At 39.5% G+C, this 16,532-nt stretch overlaps 1 protein-coding gene across 5 annotated transcripts in view; it reads right to left on the bottom strand.

Annotated features, from left to right (window-relative positions):
* PHLDB2 (pleckstrin homology like domain family B member 2) overlaps positions 1–16,532 on the bottom strand; it is an 83,116-nt gene that overhangs the window by 55,844 nt on the left and 10,740 nt on the right. For all 5 annotated transcript variants that reach the window (XM_045001888.1, XM_045001889.1, XM_045001891.1 and 2 more), the window contains 3 exons: positions 6,845–7,231; positions 2,888–3,031; positions 1,914–2,051 (listed from right to left, as the gene is read on the bottom strand). In XM_045001888.1, the coding sequence (XP_044857823.1) occupies positions 1,914–2,051; positions 2,888–3,031; positions 6,845–7,231 (669 nt within the window). The remainder of the gene's footprint in view (positions 1–1,913; positions 2,052–2,887; positions 3,032–6,844; positions 7,232–16,532) is intronic.

Genomic DNA, 16,532 nt, shown 5'->3' with positions numbered 1-16,532 from the left:
TACAGCTATGACTTTGTGACATTTTACTTCACAATTTGCATGATGTGATTTTTTTTTCTTTTTTTAAAAGTTTCTATTTTCTTTAAGCCTCCCAGGCCACTACTGGAGGAGATTTGTATTCTCTCACTTACATTTTTTGTTTTTAATATAAAAAACTTCAGACTTTGGCAAAGCCATGAGTATGAGTACTGAAAGCATTCTGAAAAAAAAATTTAAATCCATTTATAAAGGTACACTCAAGACAAAACTAACTAAGATATTTTAACCTATATTACTAACAGCATCTTGCATTGTAAAAAAACAAGTATTTTAAATAAATTTACTTTTCAAATAAGAAAAGCCTCTTTAGGCAGCTTGTTTACTTTCTGCTTTGCACTCAGCTGGAAAATTAAACTAGACTTGCCATTTTCGCTTGCTGATTAGCATACACAAGTACAATGCTGCTATGTTTTGATTCACAGTTCTGTCAGGGAACATTTAAAAGTGCTTCAAAAATGTAAAAACGTAGAAAAAATAAGGATTAATTTCTATTTGTCATAAAGTTTGAGATTAAAAGAGAACGAGTATGCGAGAGAGAGAGAAAACATCACTCAGACATTGAATTTCTATCTAGTTATCCAAATATTTAGGGGCTCACACCATACAGTCTGAGAATCTCAGCTCCCTGGTAGCACCCCTTCAAAGTAAAGCTGTTTGCACAGCCGTAACTTACCACCATTTCACCTGAAGCCTGGCCAGTGACCAGCTTTAGACTGGTCTTTGGCCAATGAGAAAAATGAAACCTATTAAACTGATTTTATGCTCAGGTTAAAAATGTGACTAAGGAATCTGCAAGTTGAGCATTACTGAAAGTTGCAGCAGCACTGATAAATAAAGTGAGTGCAGGCCTGAGGAAGGAAGCAGGTAGGGAAGCCTAATAAAGTTTAAGCATATTTACATGTGTCAGTTCGCAGAACAAGGAGGCAACAGGACTACTCTCTGTGCAACTTTAGTGAGCATGCAGCTGAAATGTGGAGTTCAGGCTCAATACATGACAGACAGCAATGATGTGGAAAGAGTTCAGAGAAAATCAACAAAAGTTATTAGGAACTGTAGGCTTTACTTAGAAGGAAAGTTTACAAGAACTAAAAATGTGTCGTTTCTCTAAACCACACAAGGGGATGGTGAAAGGTTCATGGAATAATTGCAATGAAGCCTGTTTTAGGTGATCATCCAAGGAACAAAATCTAAAACCAAAGGAACAGAACACAATCAAGTGACTAAAGGATGGAGAAGAATTATTTAGAGTAGTTCCAGGAAGAAAGTTTTAAACTGAGTTCTGGGATGAAATTAAGAAAAGACCAGTTATTGGCTGAATACCCAGAAAAACTTCCTGACAGTTAGATATAATAGGCTGTGAAATGGTCTTGCAAGAAAAGACATGCTGACTTGAAAACACACTAGACAAGAGCTTAGAGGAAGCAATTCTTCTCTGGCTTGATGGGGACTAATAGGTCTTTTCCATTTTGGGTAGCTAAGATTTGTATTTGAGTTATGTCAGTATTTCACAGAAGTAATTCTATTCAATAACAATTGAAAGTTATGACTACACATACTAGAGAACTAATTAATTAATTTGCATGTGTAGAAAATTCCTTGTAGATTGCCAAAATTTAAAAAGTTAACAATTTCCAAATTGAATGAACCTGCATACTTGTACTAAAAGTATACATTATTAATTTATTTGGACAGCTGTCTTATTTATCATTCTGCAACAGTACAAGTTCTTGAGATATTTTCTACCATATATAAATCAAGTAACCCACCTATAGCCAGTGCATGTTACAGAGCTCCTCCTTTATGTTAATAATTTGAATATATTTTGAAGATCAAGGACTAAATAGCACAAAATTTGTGAAGATAACTTTATTTACCTTTGTCTTTTCACCAATAACATTTCTCTCCAGCTCAGCTATTTTCCTGTTCAGATGATCCAATATTTCCTTCTCTTTCAGAAGTTCAGTTGTTTCAGATTTCTGTTCCCCATCCAAAAGAGCACATTCCATATCCAGCTAGGAACACAAAACATTTCTCAAAAGCAGTCCATCTTACAAAGAACTCTTCGTACACGTTTTTTGTTACATTTTAAAAAGTAGTGTTGATGCCACCAAGCATGAGCTTCTACATGTTACAAAGAGATCACAAATATGTAAAAAGGAAAACCTCACCATAAAATATTGAAACATAAACCAACAAACCAACTTTTAAATATTATTTGTTCAGCACTTATTTTTTAATTCTCCTCTTCTTTGCTTCCTTCTGTATGATACTGTACCTACTACTTGTGCCAGCCTCTGCACTAACCACTTTTGGAACAGCTGCTTCTTTCCTGTTGTTACTAATTAGAGACAGGACAACTTAAGGCCCATGCAGCTTGGTTTGCAAGTGTGAGATTCCAGAAACCAACAGTGCTTCATAGTCTTGCCAACACAAGGGTGAGGAGTTTTAAAAAGAAGTTATCTCACATCCTTACCCTTTAAATGGCTACATGAGATACAATACTCCCAAGTGAGACAAGATACTCAGATGAATCCATCAACCATTCAATAATCAGTAGTTAGAACTAGAAAAGGCCAAATAGATCGTATTATCTAGCCTCCTGCAAGGGAAGAAAATAGTCCCTGTAGTACGGAAATATCAGTTAATATGATACTGCACTTAATTTTGGCCAAAAGGCAGAGGATTTAAAGGCTATGTGGATACATGAGACTCCTGTGCATTTTATTTACACACATATATACACATATAAAACAAGATATGTGCATATATACAATTTTAGCTATTTAATGAACATGACATTTAAAATCAAAACATGTGAAAAGAAACAGGAAACCTCATTTCTTGATACCTCTCTTGAAGATTCATCCATCTGGTCATTTAACTCTTTGATCTTCTGTTCAAGTTCCTCTAAGTTATTTAGTATTGTTATGTGTTCTTCCTCCAGCCGACCAAGCTCCTGCCCTCTTTGCTCATCGCTTGTGTATTCTGGTGTCTGTAATTAGTCATTAGGTGGTGTTTATTAATAAAATTCCAAAGCAGTACATTTTCTCCTTCCTCTCACTCTGTGTTCAACTACTTTACACAATTGTTGCATTGCAAGAGTTCTCCTTTTATGCCTCCTAATTGACACTTCACTTGGAAGCATTGGTTACTGAACTTCATACTATATGAAGTCTTTTCTCATTAACTCTTCTTGTTAGCTATATTCTTCAGACACTTCATACATTGTGTTATTTTGGTTGTAATAACACAATGTTCTCTCTTACTAAGTAAAACAGATACAGGAAGATAAATTTCTCCTTTTAAAGTATACTTCAGTTCTATATATAACAAAAACCTGGATGTTACAGCATTTCATAAGCAAGTGTCAAAATGAGAGGTTTTTGTAAGATGGGTGCACAATTAGCATGGCAAACCATCTTTAAAATCCCTCTCTCCTGCCTCAATTATTTATTGGACAATTATAACAGATATAAAAAGCTGCATTAAAGATATTTTTGGAGTTTATTTTACCCAGGAAAGCCTCGTTCTGAAACAGCAGCTAGTATTTAAAGTGTTCCTGCAAATTCTCCTGTTTTCTAAAGGCTGAAGCAATAGGGTCAAATTACTTTTTAAGGTCACTCATTCATTGTCTCCAGACAGAATTAGAATCAGATCCTGGCTCTCAATCCCTTGCTTTAACTGCTAGACCATATGGCCCTCTTCAAAACCCAGTGAAGCTCAGCTACCTAATTACTATTCTGAGGGCAGACATTTTAACAAGAGATCATGTGCAAATCTGACCTTGATATTTGAGAACAATGAACTGCATTTCATTAACACGCAGGTGCCTGTTACAGCTCTTCTCTTCCTTTAGCAGAACACACTTTACCATGAATGAATGGTATTCCTTACTTACTAGTGCTAGTAATCCTATCAGGAAAGCCTCTTTTTGTCTGGTATCCTGTTTGGCTAATGGTGACATAACATCTTCAATTTCAACTTCCCAATAGAGATTAAAAATAGGATCTTTCATTTATGGAAAGAAAGTAAGTCATGAGTATGGAAGGGTTTCAAGAGTATAATAACTTGCACATGAAGTGTTTTAATGTAAATTTCAGATAAAAGAAAGGAGAGAATCAATAATATTAAGGTGTAGTTACAGGGAACTGGTTTCTGCTTAAAATACCCTTATTTCTAAAGGCTCGGCAGAAAGACTTCTAGAGGAGCATCCCTCTTTTTTTCCTTTAAAGTAAATGATATCCCCTTTTACCTATACATGACCAAAACCAAGTCAATACAGAAGATACCCTGTAAACTTACATTTAAATGCAATGAAGCTAATGTAGCCCTTACTACAAAGGGATAAGGAGAGAAACAGAAAATATATGAAAGCCACCATCAAATACAGAAGCCACCATCAAGCACACAATGTGAAAAATCCCCTACTATGAGGTGATGATTAAGATGACTAAACTGAAGAGTTGTGTCTTGACATCTTCTTTATTTTGAGAGTCCTTAAAAAGTTAGCACTGAAATGGATTAATGATGATCTAGTTATATTGTAACTGACTGGATATTCCTCTTGCAACCTGATATAATCTATCTCAGCATTTCTCAAACTGGGGTCTGCAGACCCATGGGGGTCTGTGAGGGTACTCCAGAGGGTCTGCGAGTCATGTCTGGGCCCACCAGCCCCGCTGATCAACTCCTCCTCTTCCCTCCGGTGCCTCCTGCATGCTGCGCAACAGCTGTTCGGCGGTATGCAGGAGGCACTGGGAGGGAGGGAGGGGGAGGAACAGGGATGGGGGGCGTTAGAGGGAGGAGGTGAAATGAGGTGGGGAAGAGGAGGGCAGGGGTACAGCGGGGGCGGAAAGCGGTGTGGTGAGAGTGGGGAAGGGTTGTAGCTACGGGTGGGACTGGGTGGGCCGTGGCCAACCCACTTAGCATCCAGCCCCACCCCCAGCTCTGCTCTGGCCCCAGCACTTGCCCTGCTTCACCCACCTGCCCGGGGTTCCTGCCGGGGAGCGGAGTTGGGGAATGGAGGCTTGTCCTGCTCCACCCTCCCGGTGCTCCTGCCAGGCAGCAGGGTCGGGACATCAGGGCTTGCCCTGCTCTGCCCACCCAGCGCTCCAGCCAGGGAGCGGGATCAGGACATGGGGGATTGCCTCGTTCCACCTGCCTGCCCACCTGGTACTCCTGCTGGGGCCAGGCAGGTGGGCAGAGCGGGGCAAGCCTCTGCGCCAAAACCCCATGCTCCGGCTGGAGCGCCAGGTGGGCAAGAGGAGCAGGGCAAGCCTCTGCACCCCGACCATCTTAAAAATAAGAAGCCAACAGAAACATTTCTATTACAGTGGACATTTTAGGGAGGAAGGAATGAGAGACGATTCTAGTTCTTTCCTCTTCTTCTGGCCACAGGCCTGACTGCTTGAACTCTGACAACAAAGTTGGTTGGGAATTTTTCCATTAAACATTTTTTGATCAGAAAATTCTCATTCATCAAAACCAAAATGTTTCATGGAAATGTTTCGATTTCAATTAACTTTTCTTGATAGACAGGCAGGGGTCTGACAGAACCAGGGCTCTCAGGGCTTCCAGGCTGCCTGTTCCATGGCAGAAACTCCTACAACTCCAAAGTCCGGAGGGGAGGCCCCTGGAGTCTGGGGGTGGAGAAGGATGGAGCTTGTGATTTCATTTAAAAATAAAACAAACAGAAAAACTTTGATTTTTCTGAAACAATTTTTTTCTAATTTCCCTTCTGCAGAAAATTTCTAATTTTTAAAAATGATGGAATTTTCCATGAAATGGAAATTCTGAATTTCAACCAGCTCTACATGAAAATAATTCTAAATTAAATTTGCTCATTCCATGCAAACTGGTTACAGAGCCACTGAAAGTTACAACATGTATTTGGTGCAAAGGAACTTACAAGTAAAACTACCTACAACACAAAAATGTAGAAGATTAGCCTAGCACTGTTCCATCTGAAGGAAAGCTGCCAAAAGGTAAACGGACATAATGAATAGCAAGATATTAATTTGATTTTTGAAGTGTTAGCTATTAGTAACATCACTAAGGAAATTATTTTATTTTATTAAAAGGAGCACCCTTTTAACTTACAAGACTGCACTGTGAAATGAATGGGGAATATTCTGAAGCAGTTTCTTAAAGAGCAGTAGATATTTATTGGAGAATATCCTTGGACAGATTTTGTGGTGTGTGAATAGGTCGACTGTCACAGTATACTTCACAAGTGGCAGCATGTTGATTGGAGCAATGGCTTTGTTCAGAATAAGAAAAAGGGATGGGGGAGTAAATTCAGCCAGGCGATTCTTTTCTGCCCCCTTTAAAACTATTCTGGTTCGCTGGTCAGAAAAAATCTGGTGATTTGAGAGCAGGCAGAAATCTCAGTCAAGGGGAAGAGAAAAGTTACATGATTTCCTCCTCTTCTGGCAACAGGCCTGAATACTTAAAACAGTAAGTCTCCACATGACAACAATTATAAATTAATTTTGCTCATGAAACTCGAGCTGTCTACAGGGCAGTTGAAATGCTACTTATTTAAATAATTGAATATTGTTATTTACCAAGCTCCCTCTTCCTGAACAGTTTATCACTTGGGAAAAGTATTTAAAATAAACAGTTTTCATAGCAAATGAAATCACCAATATTTCAATTCATACTGGACCAAAAACAGTTGTACTGTGTGACTAAAACTTATCTTTAAGTCTTTTTCTTTGTGATTTCCACCATGAAAACTGAATTCAACTGGAAGACTTCAGCCAAGCGTTCCCAATATGGGATGTTCACTTCTCAAGAATCTTACCTTTGGTATGATACTTAGGTACGAAGACTCATTGGAACCCTTCAAGAAGGCAGAAGAAGCTAAAGCTGGAGTCTTCATATTGTCACTGAAGTGTTCATCAGCTCTAATTCCTCTAGAGGAAAGGAAAGTGGAAGCACTTCGATTGAGATTACTACTACACTCTGAGAAATCAGAATCACTTGCTGACGATTTCAAGTGGTTTCTAAATCTTGCGTCTGGATTCATTTGAGAATCTTCAAATACAGAATCTTCATCTGACAGCTGAAGTTTTTCAAGTTCTTTATTAATTTTTTGAACATCAGCAACAGTGGTAGCAGCAGCAGGATCACTATCAGGTTTGGAATATTCAGCACATAAATTGAGGATGGTCTCCAGCCGCTGTCGCTCCTAGTAATTGAAACAAACAGTGCTAAACGTAACATACAAATTTCAAGCAAAGAAAATGCCAAAGCTACACAGAGGTTCACTATTTTTAATGTAATTTTTTAAAAGTCATTAAATTTCCTTATGTGCCTTTACCAATCTAGGGATAAAGCATTATACATGTTTATACATATACAAAAAATGATGGTGTGGCAGAGGAAACAAAAGTTAATGAGGCAAGAAATCCTAAAATTGGGAAATAATTTCTTTAGAAAAGAGTTTAATGTAAAATCAGTGTAATAGTAAACACTGTAATATTGTGTGTATATATATGTGTGTGTGTGTGTGTGTGTGTGTGTGTGTGTGTGTGTGTGTGTGTGTGTGTGTGATATAAAAAGGGATTTAAAAAACAACTGGGTCAAAAGTGAGTTGTAAGATAGAGAACATAGAAGCTGTTCTCCATTAAAGACGATCCCACATTCGAGTTTCAAATTTCCCTTTTCACCACAGAAAAAGATAATTTTTATTTATTTCCAGTAGCACTCAAACATGAATAGTCCTGCCCAATAGAGCTTACTATGTAAAAGATGTGTCAATCTACTTTGTACTTTTGGCTATGCTCCTCGCAGAGATTAAACGATTACACTAATTTTACATAGAACCAATTTACAGAGAAGTCATTCTCCTTTATTAGGACTTCCTGTTTCATTAACTTTCATTTCCCCCTTCTTCTCCACACTCCCCCACCAATTTTGTAAGTTGCTTTACATCTGCAGACATCCACCTTTGATCCTTAGGAGGTTAAGAAGGAAAATAATATGTCATGACCAAAGGTTGACCAAAATGGAACAGAATCTAAAACAGGGGGTTATTGCTTTGCCAGCAAACTGTTAAGTTATAAAAGCTCATAAAGGAGTCACACCATTTTCTTAACATTGAGAATATGAACAACTATGACAGACTTCAAGTTGTCATGGCTCAAGCTATTGTAGAAATACTTCATTCCTCAGAAGTTTTGAACAGCTCTGCAGTATTTTTAAAAATTATTAGAAAGCAAAACCAGATTTGTAATGCTATATATAATGTCTTTTAATATCAAATTCAGAACAAAGTTACTAGATTTTTAAAAATGTATTATGACTTAAGTTCATGTTCCTTTTGTTAAAAAAAAGAGGGAAAAAAATTAATTGGAAAACTGGTTACCATAAGCCTACTTAAAGATATTAAGACCTCATTAAGACAGCTTCATGTTTTGCATTAATACCAACACTAATGAATAAGGTTTTTGTACATTTTTCATTTTATCTCTAGGAAACACTTCTAGACTATCACCCAGAACATTTAAAAACAATAACAACAGCAACAACATCTCTTCTGAATCTCCCTCCTGCCAGAATCACTACAGGCTTATTCAGTTTCCAAATTCTACCTGGCAGTAAATCCAAAATCAGATTTTGCAAGATAGCTAACTTCTTGTAATCCTATCTCACTTGAGTCAGCAGCAATTAGAAACAAGAACCAAGTAGAAGAGTTAGAGCAAGACACTCTTTCCGGTTTCCCTGAAGCAAACCATGAGTGTAATAAATCTTAACACAAATTAACAAGTACTTAACTTTTAGTAGAATTCAATGAAGGATTACAGAATTACATGGATGAGAGCATCCACAGTTAATGTTAAAGAGAACAGATGTATATATTTTTTTAAAAAGATCTAAACCTTCCTGTTTCAGGGCATAAGCAACAGAAATAAGACAGAAATTTCCCCTTTGGGTAGCTTATCCCAACTTGTCCACTATAAAGCTTCTTTCACCGTCCTCTGAAGCCTCTGGTACTGGGGCCATTGTCTGAGACAAGCTGTTGGACTATATGGTCTGCTAGTCTGATTTGATATGGTAATTTTTACACATTCTTCAATAAAGCAGGTGGCAGATTCAGCAGATAGATGTCAGCTCCAAACCTATGACACCCCACCCCACCCCAGTCTCCAAAAGCCCTCCATGCAACTATCCCCAAGCTTCTAAGCCTCTCCTTATTCCCCTAACAGGTTCATCCTCCTTTTCTCCTAGCTGCTCCCTTTAGGGCAGGCAACCCAATCCCTAAAACACTGCGCAACAGCTGGCCAGGAACTACAGCATTTATGTATCTCTTGCCATTGCCACTGGGTGAGGCCTAGCCCTTTGATACTATTGTCATAAGAGATAGAAATGAGGCAGACAATATTAGAACATACAGTCCCATCCCCCCCTGCAATGACAGGATATATTTCCTGTCTCCCACCTCATCAATACAGGACATACCTGATTCTAAACCACAACGACATTTTATCTTTGTTAAAGGGCTTATGGGAGCAATGATAAACTACCACTTTGTCAGCTGATGGGAGGGAGGGTTATTTTGGGTATCTTTACAAGTCTTAGCAATGCAGAAAGCTCTCTCTAGCACTTGGGGGAAAACACAAATTAGGGCAAAAATCTCTCACTTTTCAGAAAGTTTCTGATGAACTTCTATATTTGAAGACACGTTATAGAAATACCTATGTCCAGTATAAAAAATAGTGTCGTTTGCTGTCCTTGCTACTGCACAACTAAGAGGGGAATAAGTTATCTCACTTCTATTTCAAAATGTGCAGCAGTGTATTAAGAGGCTTACACACAGGAAGTTCTGTCTGATGCTATTTCATGTATTCTATTTTTATCACTTTGTTTGCAGCCAACTTCTTCTAGCTCCAACACACCTGCATTCATCAGTTCAAGCCATAAATTTTTAAAACTGGCAAGCCAAGAAAATGTCCCAGCAACTGAAGAGATAAAGGAGGTGGTATGTGAATAAAAATGTATTAAACTAAATTATGCAAGGAATGTATCATACTGGCTTTCAGGTTACAGACTACAGAAAATATAAAATATGCCAAATTGGATTGTGCTGTTTTACATTCAGTGCATGAGGCTTCGAATCAAGACTTTTAAGCCTTTTTTCAGTACATTTTCCCTTTAAGTTTCCTTTCTACTAGTGTATACCATTTGCCTGTGTTTTTAACCCACCATGCCTAGAGCGCTGTGCAGATACAAAATGTATATCAGCAGATGTGGATATCTGTGGACAGGGGCGGCTCTAGGTATTTTGCTGCCCCAAGCACGGCAGGCAGGCTGCCTTCCGCGGCTTGCCTGCGTGAGGTCCCCGGTCCCACAGATTCGGCGGCAGCCTGCGCGACCGGCAGAGCACCCCCCGTGGCTTGCCGCCCCAGGCACGCGCTTGGCATGCTGATGCCTGGAGCCGCCCCTGTCTGTGGATATAAAGCAGATATCTGCAGAGTTGCAGGGCTCTAGCCACAATGAGCGAGGAACCACAGTGGCAAAGGCAGCAGCATGTTGGGCTGCTGCTCGCAGGAGCCAGCGAGCGGCAGTGCTGCTTTTACTGATGCAGTTCCTGGCCCGGTTGCTGACCACGGCCCTGCTGATCTTGCTATTGTCGCTAGAGCCCTACAACTCCACAGATACTCACTTTATATCCACAGATAATAAATTTTGTATCCACGCAGGGTTCTAACCATGCCATCTGCTGTGAAAAGTGATGTGTACAACTCTAGTGCCTATATTATACTAACACACACACCATTGTTCGCACTGATGAAGCTATACTGGATAGGCATGGCAACCACTTCAGCTACTCCTCTTTTCTGTGAATCTCATTTACATGCAGGTGCATGAATTACATAAATGCAAAATGGTGATGTCAGATCAAGATATCAGGGCAGGGCTTGAAAAATCCACTTGATGAGTCATCTGTAGCAAGTAGGAAGCTTTTCAGGGAAAGTGCCATTAGCAGAATCTAAGATTCCATTAATAAAATATATAGAAATAGAGTCTATACCCCTAATTATTGACAAGTTAACATGAACCAGATATAATCAATGCAACAATGCCTACCACTGTTAGCAGGCAAGATTGCTCCAATGCCTCTGATATGGCTCAGAGCTTTAGCAAGCAGCAGCAGAAGACTGAAAACTGACCAGAGTTCCCACCACTACTCTTCAGAAACTTGTGAGTTGCAAACAACCTAACAAGAAGCTCATCAGTTCACGGTGCATCAGGCAGCAACAGTATGTGCACTGGAGCTATTCAAAGGGGAGAAAGACTCAAAAAGAGAGACTGAGATGGGGTAGAGTAGTAGAGAGACACCTTCTCCTCCCCATCGCAGATCCAGGAGCTTATGGGAAACTGAAGACAGAAAGAGCAAAGCCTTCTTTAATAGAATTCTAGGAACGTAGGGCTGGAAGGGTCCTCAAGAGGTTATCTAGACCAGCTCCCTGTGCTGAGCCAAGAACAAGTAAACCCAGATTGTCCCCTAACAGGAGTTTTTCTCACCTGTTCTTAAAAACCTCCAGTGATGGGGATTCCCCAGTTGGAAGTCTATTCCAGAGCTTAGCTATCCTTGCAGTTAGAAAGTTTTCCTAATATCTAACCCCCTTGTTTCAGATTAAGCTTCTCAATTCTTGTCCTACCTTCAGTGGACACGGAGAACAATTGATCACCGTCCTCTTTTTAACAGCTCTTAATATATCTGAAGACTTATCAAGTCCCCTGTCCTCCTCACTAATCGTTTCTCAAGAGTAAACATGCCAAGTTTTTTTGACCTTCCCTCATAGGTCAGCTTTACTAAACCTTTTATCATTTTTGTTTTTTCTTCTCTGGACTCTCTCCAGTTTGTCTGTATCTTTCACAAAGTGTGGCAGCCAGAATTAGATACCCTACTCCAAATGAGGCCTCACGAGTGCTGAGTAGAGCAGGACAATTACCCCCCTGTATTACATACAATGCTCCTGTTAATGTACCCCAAAGTTGCATTAGCCTTTTTCACACCTGCATCATATTGTTGACTTACATTGAATTTGTGACCCACTATAACCCCCAGAGTCTTTCCAGCAGTACTACCACCTAGCCAGTTATTCCCCATTTTGTAGGTGAGCATTTGATTTTTCCTTCCTAAGTGAAGTACTTTCCACTTGTATTTATTGAATTTCACCTTGTTGAATTCAGACCAATTCTCTAATTCATCACAGTCATTTGAATTCCAATCCTGTCCTCCTAAGTGCTTGCAACCACTCCCAGCATGGTGTCACCTTCAGATTTTATAAGCATACTCTCCTCTACATTATTCAAGTAATGAATAAAAATATCGATTAGGACTGGGCAGGACTGACCCTTTGTGGACCCCATTCGATAGACTTTCCCAGTCTGACAGCAAACCTTTGATAGCCACTCTCTTAGTACGGTCTTTCAACCAGTGGTGCACTCACCTTACAGTAATTTCATCTAGACCACATTTCCCTAGCTTGCTTTCTCTTCCAGTATTAAAGAGAAGGAGATGTGGGCTGGGCCTCACATACACCCAAGGTAATAGACAAAGGTTTGGGAGATGGGGGTGGGGGCTTCAGAGCTAGAGCTCCAGCCCAAGTTGCAACTTCAAAACACTGTCTGACCAGAGTTTTTAGAGCGCTAGCACAAATACCACCAAATCTGTCGACCTGAGCTGGGAGGCTTACACCTCAGGTTCCAAAATGCTGTGTAGACATACCCACACACAGACTCTCAAGGTGGAGGGGGAAAAGGTTAGTTAAACAGAAGAGGGCTACATGGGGAAATTGACCAGAACAACTATGGCAGAATAAACTATTCCAGAATAGCTCTCCATGTGGACGCTCTAGTCCAGAATAATCACTGCACTTTGTGGGCACACTATTTATTCCAGAATAAAGTGATTTTTATTTTGGAATAGTATGTCCACATGAGGAGCTATTTTGGAAGAGCTATTGTTTATTCCATAATAGCTATTCTGGTCAATTTCCCAGTGTAGACAAACCCAGAGAGAAAGCTCTTTTTCTCTTCCAGCAGCCAGGAAAAGGGTGGGGGAATTGGAGAACAGACACTAGTTACCCAGCAAACATGAAGCCCCTGAGCAGAAAGTACACTTGCCAGGAATCCTAGCAGCCTCACCCTCCCAACCTTTTTTCTTTTTTTAAAGCATTTTGAGGCAGGGGCTGAGGTTTTCACCAGGATATTGCATTTTGCTCAGATTGGTGCCTTCCTTCCCTACCCAAACACACACACTTGTATTTATTTTTCATATCACACTCTGGCTAGTAGGAGTCCAAAATTATTCAAGCCCTCGTATGGTTCCATATGTTGATCTCTGTGTAAAAACGGAGTAACTCAACTGAAATTGATTTCTATTCTGGCCTATAGTGCACCTTCTAATTAAATACAAGGCTGGAGAAACTAAACTACGTGCGTGTGTATGTGTATATATAAAGTTAGAGAGAGAGAGAGCAGGAAAAAATAAGTTAACTGCTTACATTTATTTAGGTCTGTTGGAAGGGATCTAAAGTAAGGTCATCCTTAACACTTCTGATCATTAAAGATTCTACAGTACTATTTTGCAAAAATAGGGGTGTTACTTAAGATGGAAATTCACCAGGATACCAAGGTTAATTACATCCTGTGTATCTAAAACATCTAGTGGCTTCAACCTGATGTGTGGTATTTGTTCCTGTATTAAATGCAACTGCTCTTAAACAGCTGCCCTGTAACACCACAAAGATTGCTAAATATAAACAGTGAGAGAAATTATCTATATTTAGCCTTCAACTACCTCACAGCACTGTTTGCAAAACTTAACTAGCTAATGTTTTATACATAATGCTTCAATATCCTAAGTGATAGGTTAAATAAAGTGATTGAGATTTTCAAGCAGTATGGAAAACTGAGCCAGAGATCTTCTATAAAATTTAATTGTAAAATTAATTATAATTATTTTTAATGGATGATATGTGGGTGAATCCCCTGTACTGCTTTCAAAGTCCTACCTATGTTTATTTCTTTTTAACTCACATGAACACATCACACATAAATATGATGATGCCACAAGCTTTCTACATTCAACCTAATTTTGTATTATTTCCTACTTACAGAATAAAGTTTGACCATGCTTAAATGTTCCGCAAACTGAGAGAAACAAGTCTCTTAAAACATGTTTTCCTCCAACTCCATATTCATATTGCTTGTTAATTCACTGCTCATTTAAATTTACATTCCCAATTTCCAGAAAGGCTGCTTGACGTATAAAAGTATGCTTTACAGATCCATTCCAAGAGATAGGCTGTGGACAATATTTTACATAATTTCAAATAGTAATTTTTAAATACATGGCTCCACCTACAGGTAAAATATTGTACTGCCTCTAAATCAGCACTAGACAGTCTCCAACAAGGTTACAAAGAGCCCTGTGGCACCTTATAGACCAGGGGTCGGCAACCTCTGGCACGTTGCTTGCCAGGGTAAGCACATCCCTCACCCGCACTGCTCCCGCCGCCCCCATTGGCCTGGGACGGCGAACCACGGCCAGTGGGAGCCACGGTCAGCCGAACCTGCTGATGCGGCAGGTAAACAAACTGGCCCGGCCCCCTGGAGAGCCGCGGGCCAGAGGTTGCCGACCCCTGTTATAGACTAACAGATGTATTGGAGCATAAGCTTTCGTGGGTCAATACCCACTTCGTCAGACACATGTAATGGAAATTTCCAGAGGCAGGTATAAATATGCAGGCAAGAATCAGTCTAGAGATAAAGAGGTTAGTTCAATCAGGGAGGATGAGGCCCTCTTCTAGCAGCTGAGGTGTTAACACCAAGGGAGGAGAAACTACTTTTGTAGTTGGCTAGCCATTCACAGTCTTTGTTTAACCCTGAGCTGATGCTGTCAAATTTGCAAATGAACTGAAGCTCAGCAGTTTCTCTTTGAAGTCTGGTCCTGAAGTTTTTTTGTTGTAGGATGGCTACCTTTAAATCTGCTATTGTGTGTCTGTTAGTCTTTAAGGTGCCATAGGACTCTTTGTTGCTTTTTACAGATCCAGACTAACACGGCTACCTCTCTGATACTTGTCCAACAAGGTTGTGACTATCTGACAGCACCTAAGTATCAACTTGCCTAGATTGTCCTTAATATCTATCCAACTTGTCTCTGGCAGTTTGTATATAATTCCTTATTACAGTCAGTATTTCAATCAATACTGCTATTCGTTCCCCAGCTTTTCTTAGATTCAGATGATTGATTGTATTCAAACTTCAATATGTATTGGGGTTTATATTATACTCAAACATGTGAGGTTTAGCCAAGTATTTTATGAATGTTTATTTGTCTAATAGGTCTTCCCTTTAAACATTCATAAACCACATTTATAAGGGGAAGATGTGTTTAAAGACTTTGGCTAAGTTCAGCCAGAATTTACAATGGCTTCTGATGGTAAAAATTCTGAAAAAACCTCCCCACACTCCACTCCTCCAAGATGCAAAGTCCAATCAGCCTATCTCCTCAGCAAACTTGATCAGCATAGCTCTTATGGAATTCTGGCCATAACCCTAAAGTTGTCTTCCCTGCCCTGCAGCTCATACCCATTACAGAAAATCCAGAGAGGAGGAGAAGATCAGAGACACAACCAGCCTCATGAGATACAGGGAAACAGGCTAGCACAGGAAAGTTTGATTGACACCTTCATACACCAGTTTGGATTCTGGCCCACAGATACATATATATTTTTAAAAAGAGAGAAAGAACACCAAACCCTGCTCTTAAAAAGAAAATTACTTTGTCACATGGGTAACAAAATTAGAATTACATTACTGAAGCTAAAATTATTCCAGAAACTGAAATGGACGTTTCACTGTTTGTGCTATTTGTTTACTTCGGTGTTTTACTCTCTGGGAACAGTAAAAACAGACCATTTAGTTTCATATTCAGGGACTAACAAAGGCTGCAGTTTCAACATTCTCCACCAGCCTGTGCAAGTGAAAAGCAAGCAAACACACACAAAAAGCTGTTTCAGAGATGTTTTTTAAAAAATCATAACGATAAAAAGAAAAGGAAAACAATGGTTAGTTCAAAGGAAAATGGTGGGCCAAACTACACTGACTCTTTAAAGTATTACAATGCCTGAAACACTGTTTCAAAACTGATGTTTGCATTTCCAGAATTTCTCTAAACACATTCGATCTGGCTTACCCTACCTCACATTAAAAGGTCAAATATTTGGATAAAAATTGACTCCCCCAAATCATTTATCGGTTAGCCATTCAACCTACACTTCTACTCAGCACTTTGAACCCACACATTTTTGGTTATCTATCATCTTTTCCACAGGAAACATGCTGTACAAATCTACATTCCATCAAGCAGGAAGAAGAAGGGTTAAGTTCCTTTAGCAGGTGTGCAAAATCAAGCTAAAAGTAAAGAAGTCCCAAGGAGTTGTGGGTGCTCAGCCCATTTGAAAAAATCAGGC

Source organism: Mauremys mutica, chromosome 1, assembly GCF_020497125.1.
Source record: "Mauremys mutica isolate MM-2020 ecotype Southern chromosome 1, ASM2049712v1, whole genome shotgun sequence".
Taxonomy (NCBI): Eukaryota; Metazoa; Chordata; order Testudines; family Geoemydidae; genus Mauremys; species Mauremys mutica.
Note: the sequence above shows the minus strand (reverse complement) of the source record. Positions and strands in the feature narration are given on the sequence as shown.